At 40.0% G+C, this 15,759-nt stretch overlaps 1 protein-coding gene across 15 annotated transcripts; it reads left to right on the top strand.

Moving 5' to 3' along the window:
* Positions 1–6,657: 6,657 nt before the first annotated feature.
* Positions 6,658–13,278, top strand: MMAA (metabolism of cobalamin associated A). 15 transcript variants are annotated; one of them, XM_075090451.1, is made up of 9 exons: positions 6,705–6,835; positions 6,977–7,050; positions 7,275–7,305; positions 7,412–7,887; positions 9,009–9,131; positions 10,311–10,481; positions 10,794–10,879; positions 11,457–11,606; positions 12,923–13,278. In XM_075090451.1, coding segments are annotated over exons 2-9 (1,326 nt in total). In that variant the 5' UTR covers positions 6,705–6,835; positions 6,977–7,049; the 3' UTR covers positions 13,211–13,278. The 15 variants fall into 15 exon arrangements, with proteins under 15 accessions (XP_074946554.1, XP_074946552.1, XP_074946560.1 ...); XM_075090452.1 differs by having other exon boundaries at positions 6,714–6,804; XM_075090459.1 differs by lacking the exon at positions 6,977–7,050 and having other exon boundaries at positions 6,707–6,835; positions 7,275–7,309.
* The last annotated feature ends 2,481 nt before the right edge of the window (positions 13,279–15,759 follow it).

Below are 15,759 nucleotides of genomic sequence, written 5' to 3'. Positions count from 1 at the left end.
TTTAATTTTATGGCACAATATTTTGTAGCATTAGTATAAGTTTTGTAAATGTAGTGTGTACTAGCATAAAGGTGTTTATTTTGTGGTATAAAGCAACAACGCGCAATATGATCCAATGTGCTTTTTAACAAGCCCTTTGAAAGTTTGCCAGCCTTTTACAACATCACATTACTACGTTTCCAGATGGGTTGATCATGTAACATTGAATGTCAGCAGAATCTTTCCTCTGTCATTTTCACTCCTGTCTGCTACAGCTGCCTGGAAAAATGGGACATTTAAATCGCTAAACAACTTTGCATTATATGAAGACCAAAGTCTTGCTTTTGTGGGCATTTTGGAGAGTAAGTACACAAACACAGCAGGCACGCACATACATACATACCAGAGAAACAGAAGCTTCCTGCGTGATAAATGATCACCTCGTGTTTAACACGCTTAGGTGGACCGCAGGAAACAGGCTTCTCTGTTCATACCACGGGTTTGGTCCAAATTGGAAATACTTAGGTTTTCCTATGTATCTTGGTCTTGAATCCCGATTATCAGATTTATCATGGGCTTGGTCTTCCTCTTCATCTTGGCCGTAAGTGTCATCCTGGAACCAAAAATGTGTCTTGATATGTTTTGCTGCGATGTTATGTTCTTATGGACAATTCTACCCACTATCTCACTTCCACCAATTGTGTTTTTCACCTGCTTGTGAAGCACTCAGCATAGGGGTGTTGAGAGAGGGACCTCTGAGCAACAATTCTGTTGGAGATGCAGGGAAAAACACTTAAGTGCATGAAAGATTATGTCCTTACTCTTAATGTTCAAGTTATAAATTGGGTTACGCATTTATCATTCATTCCTTGCCCCAGTGTATGCTTCACCTTGAGAGCTAAGGTATTCACTTTTTGGTGTATGAGATTGTGCTAATTTCATACCAGTCTAAGAAATCTTTAGCACACTGGGGTGGTGGGGAGGAGGATTGTATTTAGTCTCTTGAAAGTGTCGGTCCTTTACTCCTGCCTCTGTCAACTCCTACAGAACTTAGAAATTGCAGCTGATCAAGCCTTTCCTTAAGTAAAAAGTAGCTGGGAATGAGGACGCCTTGTCAAAGTCAGGTGTCAGATTGTATTATACTTCATATGTTTACTAATACACTTGATATCATTTCATTGTTGTACTGAAAATAATCAGGAGTCAATTATTTATTTCCTTTTCAGCTGTGCCATAATGAACTACATGAGAAGTGTTTTGATATCATGAGTCATTGGCGGCCATGGAGAAAACCACTCTTTAAGCCAAGCTTTTAAATACTGTCTTAATTGAAAGAAAAAAAATTTAGTATTTTAATGGCAAGTGACTTGCCCTTCCAGGTTTATAATTTTAACAACAAATCAGTCTTGGAGAGCATTATTTAACTTGCTTTTACGACCAGTAGTCTATATGAATAATGCTTAGGGGGTTTTGCCCATATAATAATTTTATTTTTATTTTCTAAGAAATGTGAACATTTACAGAAAAGATAATTGCTTTTATCAGAAAATATTTTTTTATGTGTCCCCTTTATATGTCATTTTATATCAGGCAGTTCATCATGAACGATTAAAGAACTTGTGCATAAGCAGTAGAAAATTTTCCTGTAATGGTTGATGTCATTTCTCACTAATGTGCAATCATAGGTCAGTTCATACCCACAAGAAAATGTTGAAGTCATTGCTATAAGGTTTTGTGAAGAAACTTAGCTCCTATGTTTATAAAAATGTCACACAAATGTAAACTAGAGGTTTTTTAAGATTAGTTTTTCCTCTTCTTCAGATACTCTCTTGTAGGTCTCAGCCAAAGCTCAAAGAGCAGATTTCTTTTTCCAGCTTTCTCAGGCAGCTCTAACAGCTCTGACAACCTTATGACTCCTCACCAGCACAAGTACAGTGAATCTGCTCAGCTGTTGGAGTCATCCGCTCTTTGTAGGTTGCTGAACCTGGAAAGCTGTGGTAAGGCTTTTGTCTCCAGACCTAGCCAGGGAGCTGACTTGCTGCTCTGTCCTGGCCTTTCTAGTAAAACCTTGGAATGCTGGGTTTGCTGTGAGCGTGTGTTTGTATAGTTGTTAATGAGCCTTTGGGGAGACTTGCTGCTTTTGTGCTGTTTCCTTGCCTGAGTCACAAAGCAAAACCTGAGGCCCGGGCTCATGTTGCCTTTAAACAGGCAAACTTTTGGCTGTGAATATGCTTCCTATTGTTTTAATTTCAGGTGTTCAATTATCTTTTAAGATGAGGCAGAAGGAATATTTTGTCTAAAGTGTTGAGACTTCTCTTACTAAAAGGCTAGTGCTCTTTACTGAAAATAAGGTTGTAATCAGCAGTTACCTTCCTTAGCCTTGTGCTGCAAAGCAGAGATTGGCTCAGTCTTCTCTGCTTGTGTAAGAACTGAAATGAGTTGAGGGGTGTCCTCTAAAATAAAGTATAAGTGGCCATGCAGTTGCCGCTACAGTTTTAGTAGGAACTGTGGTTGTTCTGTAACTTGGCTAACCCTCACCACAAATGGACATGTTTGTTGCTCTGGTCAGCTGAGGTAGGTTGCAATGGAGGAGATCCCTCATCTCTCCTGTGCGTTGGGAGGCAATGGGTCTGGTTCATAGCCACAAAAGGTGAAGCGCTGTGATGCTGGTCCCTGGGGGCTGAGGGACAGGCAGGTGGTGTCCACAGGACCCTGATAGCATTTGGATGCTGAACTTCAACCTGCGTTAATGTGAGCCAAAACTTCTAATGTTGTTTAAGTGGGTTTTTTTCTTGGATGCTTGTAATAGCAATAAAACAACTAGTCTAGTTGCAATCATGCTAGCTAAAAACATGCATTTGCAAGTGAGCAGGGTGGACTATTAACATGCAGAATGGAGAAAAGTTGGAGGAACAGAGAGAGTGAAGACAACCATTGCCAGTGCAATGTGAGCAGTCAGCGCAGGAATTGCCACTGAATTTGTATTCCTGAATGAGAAGATCATTTTGCAATAAGACATAGTGGAGAAAGGGATTTGGGAGCATGGCAGAGCCTTCTTAAACACCCTCCCCAGCCTCACAGGGGGAGAAAGAACTGATGAAATGAAGTCTCATCTCTAAGAAATCATAATTTCTTCTTGTAAGTGACATGAATTTCATAATTCTGTAACTGTAACCAGCAGTGACTGCAGGCGTGGCAGACCTTTTAACATACAGAGGGACCAACCAACAGAGAATTCCTAACAGAAGTACGTCTTCATATGTTCAGGGAAAAGCTGGTGAGTTTCAAGCTAGTGTTGTTTTTTTATTTTTAACAATTATTTGTCCTATTGTAATTTCATTTAGGTCATAGAGATTGTTAGTTTTGTATTTTCCTTTGCAGCACATTGCTTATAGCTATGTCTATGAACATATTCAATATTGTTGTGATAATGTGCACAAAGATTATTTTAGGACCTTTTAAAGAGGAGGTGAACAGAGCAGAGAAATGAGAGTGCTGCCAGAGAAAGGAAGAACGAAGGTATCCAACTAAAACTCCAGGGGGAAGCCAGTTAGACGGAATGTAGATTTGCATGGTGGAATTTGGCAAAGATGCTAATGGTAATCCTGTTTCTCCTGTGAGAAGTTACAGAAGGCTCTTTTTCTATTATTTCATAATGATTGGGATTCAGTTGCACATTTTGTCTGAAGATTGGTGCCTCCCCACACCTTTACTTCATGGCACAATACTTTCTAACACTTTACAGGATGTTTGGTTTAGTATTGGCTCAGAAGGAAGACTGCCATTTCATGAGTAACCAGCAGTACCGCTTTCTTTAACATCTGGGGTAGATTTGCAGTAAGGAGGTTAAAACAGATCATTTTCCTTAAATCTTGGACAAGTTTGCAGACTGTGATGGAATAACTATGGGATGCACATTTTTATTCTTCTGACACCCTTGGGGAAAAGAAGCAGTGTGAACACAAAAAGGAAGATGACTTAAATTTGAAATTAAAAAAAAAAACAAACCCACAACACACAAATTATGCCCCCCGCCCCTCCCTCCCCCCCCCCCCCCCAAAAAAAAAAAAAAAACCAAACCAAAAAAAAAAAACCACACAAAACCCAGAAAAACAAAGAAGCTGATGTGGAAAACTACTGAAGTACCTTCCTGAATACCTCAGCTAGGGTGTTAAGTGAATTAATAATGACTGGGTAAAGCAACACATGAGCCAAGGGAACTCCATATGTTGGAGACCAGAAAGCCGAAAAACAGTATATCTGACCAAAATTCATTGGGCTGCGTGTAGTAAGGACCAAAAAATTACATATTTGGTCACAAATTTTAAAAGACTATAGGGAAAACATAAGAGGACTGTATAATACGACAGAATGTAGATCAAGGAGACCCTAGATATGGTCCAGCTTCCGAGGAAATGTTTTGCCTATTTTGGATGAGGTTAGAGTAACATAAATTCAGAGATGGTAGAGGAGCACACAGATCTAGGAGACCTGTGTAATTCTTATTCCAGAATATTGAGAGGAGGAGTGTATATAATTAACAACACAATAGGAAGTCTTCCTGTGCTATCTGACATTTGAGGACTATAGTCTGGAGAAAAGCAAGCTTGTTGAATAATGGAGTTGAGGGGAAAGGGGGGAAAAAAAAAGAGGTGACTTGAACAGTTTGGATTTCTACACCTCACCAGTGTGCTAGGTCTTGAAACAGTTCTTGTAGGAAGAGTACTCTGAAACACATACGCACTTGTTCATGGTCGTATCAGATTGGCAGTGCAACTGATGAACTGTATAAAATAGCAGATGTTTTGTTCTTAACTGCTGAATGCACAATTTAATCTCATTCCTGTTATTCCAGTCCACAGGATTATCACAGAGAGAGAACCGAACAACCCCCTCTCCTCTTCAGCATTGACATAACGTGCAATTTTGTGTACCCATTCATCTAGTTCTTGCAACAAGGTCAATGACAAAAGTATTCAAGGTGAAAGCACACAAAGTGGAATAAAATGCAGGATCAATGATCTGTGATGAAACCATAGCAGAATGGCTTTTTTGTTGTTGCCACTGTTATTAAAATAATAGTGGGCATGTGCTATCTAGGTTTAAGCACAGCACTTGAAACAGGGAGCCTTAGAAAACTTGTATAAGGAAGAGATGATAGTGATATATGCAAACTCTGATGAATAAAGATCTGGTTAAACAGGAAGACTACACAAGGCTATTTTAAAATGAGAATTTGTGTCCCTTTCTGCTGTGGTTTCATCACATGCTGGTAGGGACACAAAATTGCATGGTTTCTCTGCCGAGGAGTGGATTGTTCTGTTCTCTCTGTATGATAATCTTGTGGACCAGAATAATAGGAATGAGATTAAATCATGCATTCAGCAGTTAAAAACAAAACTTTTGTTATTTTATATGGTCCACTGCCACTCTGATAGGACCATGAACAAGTCTAATGCATTCTAGAGGAGTGCTAGTAGCATTGTAAGGCACTAGTAACAGCTCCGGCAGTGGATTGTTTCTGTTTATTGGAAATAAATGCATGCACTTTCACAAGAACAGATGCAGAAAAGGGATGGTTAAGATGACTAGAGAAATAATTATTAAAAAATAAAAAACAAACAAACCAAACAAATAAAAAACACCACCAAAAAAACCCCAACAAACAAAACCAAACACAACCAACCAAACCAACATTCCTTGAGAGGAAACTTTAAAAATGACGTGTGTTTAACTTGGCACAATGAAGAATGGAAAAAAAAAAAATTATTTAATAAACCCATTTTGGGGGTTTAAGAATTTCTTTTCCTGTCCTGGTAGCTGAAATGAAATCAGGCAATAATAAATTGTCGTCCACAAAGTCAAACTGGACATTTTTAAGATTTCAGACCTGGAGAGAAATTATAATTTGCAACATCCTTCCTTATAAGGACAGGGCAAAAAAACTGTTATTGTATAAACATGGAAGTTTGTGTACTCATGATAGGGCCAGAAATGAGTCTTGAGCATGTCTCCAAAAGGAGATTTGGTTGCCACTGTTGCATTGTGTACCTACAGCGTATTTCATTGATCATGACATTCCTTCAGAGAAAGTTTATTTTGGCACTGTCTGGGTTCTGAGATCGCCGGCTGGCTGGATTAGAGTTTAGGGTTACATTTGGTATGAGTTTTCAGCTGAGTTTGATGTGGAAGGACCTCCTTAGAGCATGCCTGTGGGGTTGGTCCTTGTGTTCCAGTGCAGCATAAGGCGAGCGTCCCTCTCCTGAGGCACAGTTTACGTCAGTCAGCTACTGAAGCTCCACCGTGGTACAACCCCAGGCCTTATGCCGGCGGTTGAGCGGGCGGGTGGCTGTTTGGTCTCACGGGTGACCCCGTTTCTGCCCGAAGGCGCATCGCTGGAGGCAGGGAGGGTGAAGGAGACGCTTCTGACAACATGAAGGTTCTGGAGTCCAGGGCCGCCGCCAAAGCCGGGGAGGGGCGGGGTGCCTGGCGAAGGGCGAAGAAGATGGCGGTAGCTCTGATGGAGCCCCACCGGAGCCACCGCCGTCCTCCTGACCCACCCCGCCGGCCCTCAGGCTCGGATCCTTGGGCACCACGGCCGCAACGGGCTACCCCCACAGGAGAGTGGGCGGGGCTCGGCGGCGCATGCGTGGCGCGGCCGCGGCGGAGGGCCGGGGCGGGGCGGGCCAGGCCAGGCCCCTCGCCCCGGAGCCGGCCGGGTTCCGGCTCAGCGTGAGGGCGTCACTTCCCCGCGGCGAGGCAGCAGCCGGGAGGCGGCCTGAGTGAGGGAGCGGCCCGTCGGGCCCTCGGAGGGCCTCCGCCTCGGTGGGTCTTGCAGGCTTGTAGCGGTGCTGAGGTGGGTCCGAGCAGCCCCAGGGGGCGTCGTGGTCGTGCCTGGTGCTGCGGCTTTGTGTCGGTCCTCTGGCAGGTTTCAGCTCCTGGAGTTCATTTCTAAACGTTCTTGCGTCTTGACCGCTTGCTTTCTTCTGGAAATAAGGTGCAAAGATCTCATCCTGAATAATTGTTTTAAAAAACCCTGCCGCCGTGAAACTAGAATATACAGCAATTTCAGTAAGCATAAGGGTTGGTTTGGTTGGTTTGTTCCTGGATTTTTAGGGTACTGTGTATACCCTTTAAATAAGATAGCTCTTAAAGGCTGCCTTATTTAAAAGGACTTTTTATTTACCTGCTTACTTAAAATAGTATTTTAATTTATTAAGTATAATAATAAAGAGATGCTATGCTACTGAAGGTTTTATAGCTTCTTTTTGTTCTTTTTTTTTTTTTTTTTTCAGTGGGAAGACGGAGCTGTCTTTGTTTAAAACAGTAGGTATGGATAAAATAAAAGCTGATGATTGCCTGTGTACATAGGTTTTGTCTGAATCCTTAAAATTGCTTCGAAGGAAGTAAAAATGTTTTTCTTTCTCTTTAGGGTGTCTGCAAGCAGAAGTGAACTGACGCCTCTGGTACTTTTAATTCCAAACAAGATGAAGATTCCCTCTTTGCTGCTGAGATTCCCTCGTTGTTATTCCTCTAGAAGAACTTACTTCACAAGCTTTCACTTCGCTTCCAGAGCAGATTTCCTGTCCGTTGCATCTCTTACGCCGGTTCACCACTACCACACGAAATGGATATGTTCGTCAAATGGTTTGAGGAGAGAGCTGTGTCAACAAGTGGCTCCTGACCAGCAAATAGAGGGACTTTCTGACAGAGAACAAAGGCTCATAGACAGACTTTACAGTGGACTAATCCAGGGTCATAGAGCCTCTCTAGCAGAAGCCATTACACTTGTAGAATCAACTCAGAGTAGGAAGAAGAAAATAGCCCAGGTGCTCCTTCAGAAGGTATTATCCTACCACAGGGAACAAGAAAAGTTAAATCAAGGAAAGCCACTTGCCTTTAGAGTGGGTTAGTCCTTTTATGTCTGTCCGGTAGTTGCTTTGACAGAATTACAGTCCTTGCTTTTCATTATCACTGTTGTTCTTTAATCATCATGGTCTGTAGCTTTGGGTCATTGGTTTCATGTGGTTTGTAACCGGTCTAGATCACTTCTTTTGTCCAGTTAGAATAATGGCTTGAGCTGGAAAATGGTTTTGAAAAAGCTCTAGAAATAATTGTTGCTTCTTGCGGGGGAGGAGGGGCACTTATTTGTTTTTGTGTTTTGTTTTTTTTTTTAATAACTATTATAAGCTGCAATGTTAGATAGTTTGCAGATTGATACAGCTATTATCTACACTTAGATAGGGAAGGACGTAGTTAAGCAGACCTTCTTTTTTCCCAAAGAAGGTGTTTGCTTGAATACTTCCTGAATCCCTTTATTAATCCACAAAAGGAAAAATACGTACCTTCCTGTTCAGTGGACTTACTTAAAGTAGCCTGCTTTTCAGCTGAGCAGAATTGAACTTATCTTGGAAACTATAAAATATTTTTGCTTTGTGAAGAGATGGACTACTAAATGTGTCATGTCCAGCTGTCATCTCTCCTGTATGTACAAAGGTAGTAAGAACAACAAATTGGGCGTAGGAGTGAGAAATATTTGGTAGAAGTTAACAAGTTACCCTTAGTTGGCACGCTTTGACGCATAAGTAAATAGCCTGATTTTTTTTAAGTAACAGCTCTTCAAGGTAAGGGCTTTTGCTTTTAGAGTGGCTTTTATAAATAATTAGTAAACCTGAAAAATACAGATTTAAGACATGACGTTTTTAAAGTTCTGAAGTGTAAGTCAGTATAGATAAATTTATTTGGAGGAGAGGAAATAAGGTTGGATAAGCTCAATGTTGTGTTGGTATAGGCAGGACAAGCGGTGGTGAAGTGAGTACTGCTGCGTTGGGTGAACCGAGGTGGTATATTTCACGTCAGTTCCAGCTGCTTAGTTGGGTATATCAGTTGTGACACAGCTTTCATTTGCATTTGTTGTGATACTGTGCTGAAGTATGAGTTGTTATCAACTTAGATGTTGATGGTAGTCATGTGAGGTATTATTTATTTGATTAACAAAATGTTTTTTTCTTCCTAATATAATTATTTAGGGTTGTCTGGTCCTCCTGGTGCTGGGAAATCAACTTTCATAGAATGCTTCGGGAAAATGCTTACCGAAAGAAAATACAAAGTGTCTGTGTTGGCTGTAGACCCTTCTTCTAGTACAAGTGGTGGTGAGTGTGAATTAAAGTTTAAGTGAGGTTTCTAATGCCTTGTCAACTACAGGAGTATCTCCTTGGGCCAGGTGGAGGAAAATTTGGGGACATGTAAAAGTAAAATATTAAAAATAAATGTTGTGTTAAGTTTTCGTTTTTTTACCCATGTGATACGAAATTGGGAAATATGTATCAGCATACTAAGTTTGTCAGGGTTTCTCTTTTCTAGTGTTCAAATGTTGCTTTACAACTTTTTTGTCTGAAACATTAGATATCTGCGGTCTCCTGATGCAGTATCATTGACCATCTGTCTGACTTGTAGCATGACTCTTCTCCCCGCCGCCTCCAACCTGAAATTCTTCAAAGTTGTGTGGTTGTAATCTGTCACTCTTAAATCAAAAATATATATGGAAATTATAGGCTGACCATGCTTGATTAATGGTATCTCTGACATAAATAACAGAACCTTGATTTTGATCGTTTTCTAATGGGCAGCTGCCAGGGAACATCATACCTTTTTCCAGCTTCTACACTGTCAGAGAAGGTGTTGCAATGTGTAACCATTTAAAAAGACAAAAAACTTTAGTGTTGCAATGACCTGGAGCTAAGAAAGACTATGTTCTTGAATGTATACATTCAGGATGCATCAATGGAATAGCAAAATAAGACAGCAAGACTGCATCAGTTAAAAGAATTGAGCATCTCTCATCTTTTGGAACGTGCATTGTGTGTGTAGATCTCACTGAATACAATTTAGAGTTTGCATGAGTAGAGGGAAGGCAGAGATGCATGTCAGCTTTCTTCAAAACAAAACAATAAATCCACCATCAACAAATATCAGAATAGTGAGGCAGAGTTTTGTCCCTTTGGACGGAAACAGCAAAGATTTAGTTGTGTGGCCTGCTGTGTATAGGTCTCAAAAAGCCATTCAGGAACTGCAGAATTCATTCTGACCTAGAACAAAGTCTTCATATTTGGTAGCACTAAGGACTGCTTATCAGGCCTCTCCAGCTTCCGGCAGGCAGAAGAACCAGGCAGTAACTTCCTAGTCTTCAGCAAAGTCTTGAGCAACTATTATTGGGATATTCTTCTTTGGCTGACTTTGTCCAAATCTGTCTTTTCTCACTCTATTATTTGGGGGGGGGGGAATTTTGGCTGTTTTGCACTTTTGAAATGATTTAACATTAAATGTTTAAGGTTCTCTATTGGGTGACAAAACACGGATGACTGAATTGTCAAGGGACATGAATGCATACATCAGACCATCTCCAACCAGAGGGACGCTAGGAGGCGTAACAAGGACCACAAACGAAGCCATTCTGCTGTGTGAAGGAGGCGGCTACAATGTTGTTCTTGTGGAAACAGTAGGTGTGTGCTTAGGGTTTTCTTTTCATTATCCTGTTGTGTTGTCTAAATAAGGTGTGCTCCTAATTACATAGTTTCATCCTTGATTTTGCTCATGCTTTCATACATGGTTACTGGTGGAAAGTGAATGCCTATTCTGTCGATTTTCTAGTCCTGTACGTTTTGTAAAAACACTGTTTTACAAAACTAATGTGTTTTGTGTTGTCTTTGTTAGTGGGATGTGTTCATGGTGCAAAACTGGGATCTGTCATAATTACTGTCATTAATGTGACTGAAAGGCTGCAATAAATGGTGAACTCTGGATTTAATTTTTAGGTGTGGGACAGTCAGAATTTGCTGTGGCTGATATGGTTGATATGTTTATATTACTGCTACCACCTGCAGGTGGAGATGAATTACAGGTATTTTTCTGTTTCTCTTATTAAGTATTACCTAGGACTAGAAACTTAAACCCACGATGTGGTATCTTTCTGGGCAGAAAGTCTGTATCAATAGTGTTTTGTAAATTACACTGCTATTATTGAAGTCTTTTCAGGTTAGGATCTGATATCTACCCTCCCCTCCCTGATTTGGAGGTATGAGGGTGTAAGTAAGATTTTTACACTCTGACTTACTTTGACCTGTTTACTAGTTATATATGATTTTGGGGAGTGCCTTTGTATTATAGGAAAACAGAAATCAATATAGATAGGTTTGCAAACTTGGTCTTAGACTTAAGTCTCTATGCATGAAATAGGTTATCCTCTGAACTCTGATACTCATATTTAGTTTTCTCATGTCAAAGTAGAGTAATAGCTAGTGATGCCAGAGACTGCTGTTACTATTTTTGCACAACTAGCACATACACACACACGCCCACACAAAAAAGTCATCAAGAGCCACCGGAAACTGACAAAGCATTTTGACCTGCTTTTTGTCATAAATCAGCATGTCACAGTCCTTCTGGGTATTCATGATTTCTCTCCGTGTTCCATTTAGGGCATCAAACGGGGTATAATTGAGATGGCAGATCTAGTAGCTATAAATAAAGCTGATGGTGATTTAGTTGTGCCTGCACGGAGAATACAAGCTGAATATGTTAGTGCTATGAAGCTCCTTCGCAAGCGTTCAAAGGTTTGGAGACCAAAGGTTTGTGTATTTCACTATGGTTTAGGGAGGGAGGGGGGTTGGGTGCTTTGTTGGTGTGTTTGGGTTTTTTGGGGTGCCTGTCTGTCCCTGTCCTCCCCCCCGCCCCAAAAAAGTGCTGAATGAGTTAGGCTTGTTCTCTCATCTAGCTGTACCAGTCTTCCTGGGCTCTTCTATAAAAATTCCAGTCCTGTTTAGTTTTACACTGTGTTAGAGTTGATTGCTGCTGTTCCCGTTTCACCTCTGATCTCTGCACTAGCAGACCTATTCCTAACAGTAGTGGTACAAACCTCACCCCCCTGTGTATGCAATGCTTAGATTATTGGAATTCTCATCCTATGGGCCTTTAGTTTTAGTGCAGTATTCCATCTATTAAGAGGTTATGGTATATTATTAAGGAAAAGATTCAGTACTAATTTTTAATATGTGTATCTAAAATAAGCACAGACACACCCTCATTCCCTTGACTTATATACATGTAGATGTAAAGGAGGTTTGCTCTACCCTAGTATTAAAATTGACCCATTGAATTAAGTTTAAATCAGCTGGGCTGCTTGAGAGTTAGCCAATGTTCTGTAATTTTTGTTTCTAGATCTGATGAGAGGTCATGTCTGATAAACATGACCCAAAAGAACTGTTCAAGACCAGTGAACTAAACAGTTTGTCAGAAATCTGCCTGCCTTTCAGTGATGGCACTGTCTGATAACTGGAAGAAGGAAAATATTGACGTGTAGGGGCTGTATCCTATCCATTAGACTGGGGACGGAGAGAGAGAGACTTTTTAAAATAAAACAATAAAAAAAACCCAAACCTGTTCCATTTAAAAGAACACATCGGATGCCTGAAATATTTTTTGGCAAAATGAATCTGGAAAACAAATGCCAAAAATAGTCAAAATACCTCCTTTCTGGAATATTTAAAGTACAAAAGAGTAGCTACCGGAGTACATCTACCAGAATATGTAATCAGCTCTACATTGAGAGTAAAGTAAAATAGCAACACTGTACCTTTCAGCTAAAGGACTCATTAAAGATGATTCTCACTCATTATAAAAGCACTTCGACAAGGCCTATCTATCCCAAATACTGTGGATCTCGGGGTCCACTTATAGTTGGTAGAGTCCCAGTTTTGAGACTTTTTTCCAAAAAAAAAAAACAAACAACCAAGGAGCAGAAAACGCCTAGAGCTTCATGAAGTGAGTGTACTGAGGTACACTTGCCTTATGCATGTCTTAATTTTCATGCAACCTACCTGATGCAGTAATTGAACTCTCAAGCCCTGTAGTTACTTGGCTTTAAAAAGTCTTCTGAATCCAACAGGTAATGCGCATCTCTGCCAAAACTGGCGAAGGTATCTCAGACATGTGGGATAAAATGACAGAATTTCGTGACCTCATGCTCACAAGTGGCGAGTTGATTGCCAAACGACGGAAACAGCAGAAAGTGTGGATGTGGAATCTCATCCAAGAAAATATGTTGGAACATTTCCGGAGCCACTTGGCAGTCAAGGATAAGATTCCACTTCTAGAAGAAAAAGTTCTTAGTGGTGTCCTGTCCCCTGGGCTGGCAGCCGACCTGCTACTGAAAGCATTCAAAGATGGTCTCTAAGCGTTAGATTCTACTCTGTTCTTGTTAAGTGCTTTATGTAAAAATGAACATTAAATACAGTTTTCCTATGTGTGGATTCCAATGTTTTGCTACAGCAGACATTAATAGTTTACCTATCTAGTACTCCGCAAAAAAGATCATGACAAATCCACTCAGGGATTACTAGACTATATTAGAAAAAGTACATTTCTGAGTCTTCTATTTGTACACGCCGTAGATCTGTTGGTCAAAAGTGTATGCCTGTGTGAAAGTGTGACTGGTTTTGGGAGGGTGGGAGAGACAGGTTTGTGGTAGTGCAGTGTTTTGTTCCAGTTATGGCACCGTCTTAGAGCAGTTGACACTGCAGCTTTCCATTCTAATATAGCATCAGCTGTTGCCAGTATGGATTGCTTTTTCTTTCCTCACCTTGAGTGACAGCAAGAACATTGGGCCACCTGGCAGCACCTGACCACAGTTTTAGTTTAAATAAATTGTATGCGTATAAATAGAATAGAGTGGCATTCGGTCCCTGTTTGGAAGCTATAGTTAGTGATTATACACAGAAGAATGGAATTTTAACTCTCCCAGTTTCTAAATAGATGTTTTAATAAAAAAGCAAAATTTATTTAGAATTTTTCAAAATGCAGACATTAAATGGAACAAATGTCATCCATGATGTTTTAATCGCAAATGTCTTTATACTAGAATAATTGATCTCTAGCGACAATGGCTTGACTTTTTCTGATCTGACTTAAGATTTTGGGTTCAAACAAAATGCCCAGTTGGGTTTGGGATTTTCTTCTCTTGTAAAAGACATGGCTGCTTATAATTAAAAATACTACTACTTTTTTTTTTTTTTTTCAAATTTCCCTTGAGAACAAATCTGGAGGAAGCATTTTCCTAAGCCATGATCTAGAAAGCAGAGCTCATCTGATACCTACTAAATATGAAGGATAAAGTGGAAAAATACTGATTTTTGGAGACCTGTCAGAAAACTAGTAAAATAGCAGGAGATTTTGAGAGTCTGTTGTTGCTTACATGCGCTGACTTTAAAAAAGAAAAAGTAGAAGTGATGATTTTTATAGTGTTGATTTTCTGGACATGTACATAAAAGGTAATTTTTAGTTTAGCTCAGTTTCATCTGTTTGGCTTCCTAAGAAGTGTGTGTTTCACCCAGAGTTTGAGTTGTGGCAACCTGAGTCTAAATTTTTGAGACAATTCCAGCATAGCAGTGAATTGGTTTACTTAGATTCTCTTTCTTTTTTCCTTCATATTTTCCCATAGTGATTTTTTTCTCTTCCCCTCATCCCAATTGTTAGTGTGTTCTTAACTAAGTTTTCTTCCTGCTAGACCTCTGTGCTTCAGAATTTTGATTCCTGCATAAGTATAATTTGGCAACTATCAGAAAAGGTGAATGACTGAAAATGCTGAGGATTTTGTATCCTTTCATTTGTCAAAGTAGCACAAATTAAACAATGGAAAAGAAACCTCCATCCTCAATGCTAGCATTTCAGTTATTTTTCCCATTGTATGATGGCATCTGTGTAATTTGCTATATGTTTTTATGCTAGAAAGGTGAAGCATAACCAGAAAGTAAAAGGCAAACTGCAAGGCAAAGTAAAAATACTTCAAAAGCAATGATCCCCATGTATATTTGCCATGAAATTCTAACAAAGAGTGTCATGGTGTTTTGTGGGACCCACAGCTGAGGCATTTCTTTGTTAAGAAATTTTGCACCGGTGTAGCTGGTTTCCACCACATAAATTGTCAAAACTTCAGTGCTCTGACCCCCTTATTCCTGCTTCTTAAACTTTGCATCCCAAATGAGTAATTTGGATTGCTGCAACCTGTTAAGCAGGTTGAAGGAACGTCACGGCGTGACAGAAGCACAGCAACTTTGATGGGACCATGCTGAGTTGTGAAAAAAATGTAGCACTTCAGTTTCTTTTGTACTTAAAAACAGTCTCTATTGAATATGACAGTGCCCCAAACCAAAAGCAATGTCTTCTATCCTTTCAGCTTTGAAAATTAACTGTATTTTGGTGGTACCTAGCAGAAGAAATGACAGTCAGGTGGAAAATGAATTAATGAGAGTAACACCATTTTAACTGGTGAGTTCTCAACTTTTTCGTAGTCCATTTGTTTCAGGTGACAGTTTTTAAGGGGACCTCATTTGTGCTCATCTGTTGATCAGACCCGTTATTGTAATTTTTCTTTTGTCAGGGACTGCTGCTTTCCTTGTCTGTTGTATTTGAGCTGTCAAGCAGGTAAAATAGAACCTGCAGCTTTGTTTAAATGATGGCTGTTCTTTACCACTGCTTCAGGATGTTTTCTGGGTGCAGATCTGTCCATCTGCTCAAGCCTTGGGCCATCATTATTTTCTTGTTTTGTTGCTTCTTTTAAAGTACTGTTAATTTACTAATGAACTCTTAGCAGAAGACAGTACAGTGGTTAAGCAAGTTCTACTTTTCATTCAGCTGCATTTTCTTCTTAAAGTAGAGTATTGAAAGAAAATTAGATTTGCTTTCTTTATGTGTTCATTTGTGCCTCGTACTTCAGTAGACAGAAAA

The sequence above is a fragment of the Phalacrocorax aristotelis genome, chromosome 4 (assembly GCF_949628215.1).
Source record: "Phalacrocorax aristotelis chromosome 4, bGulAri2.1, whole genome shotgun sequence".
NCBI classification, from domain to species: Eukaryota; Metazoa; Chordata; class Aves; order Suliformes; family Phalacrocoracidae; genus Phalacrocorax; species Phalacrocorax aristotelis.
The sequence above is the reverse complement of the archived record's forward strand: the minus strand, read 5'-3'. Positions and strand labels throughout refer to the sequence as shown.

Coding starts and splice junctions, on each gene's coding strand:
- MMAA (XM_075090451.1), top strand. Junction 7,306..7,411: donor AGCTGTCTTTGTTTAAAACA/GTAGGTATGGAT, acceptor CTTTCTCTTTAG/GGTGTCTGCAAGCAGAAGTG. Junction 11,607..12,922: donor CAAAGGTTTGGAGACCAAAG/GTTTGTGTATTT, acceptor TGAATCCAACAG/GTAATGCGCATCTCTGCCAA.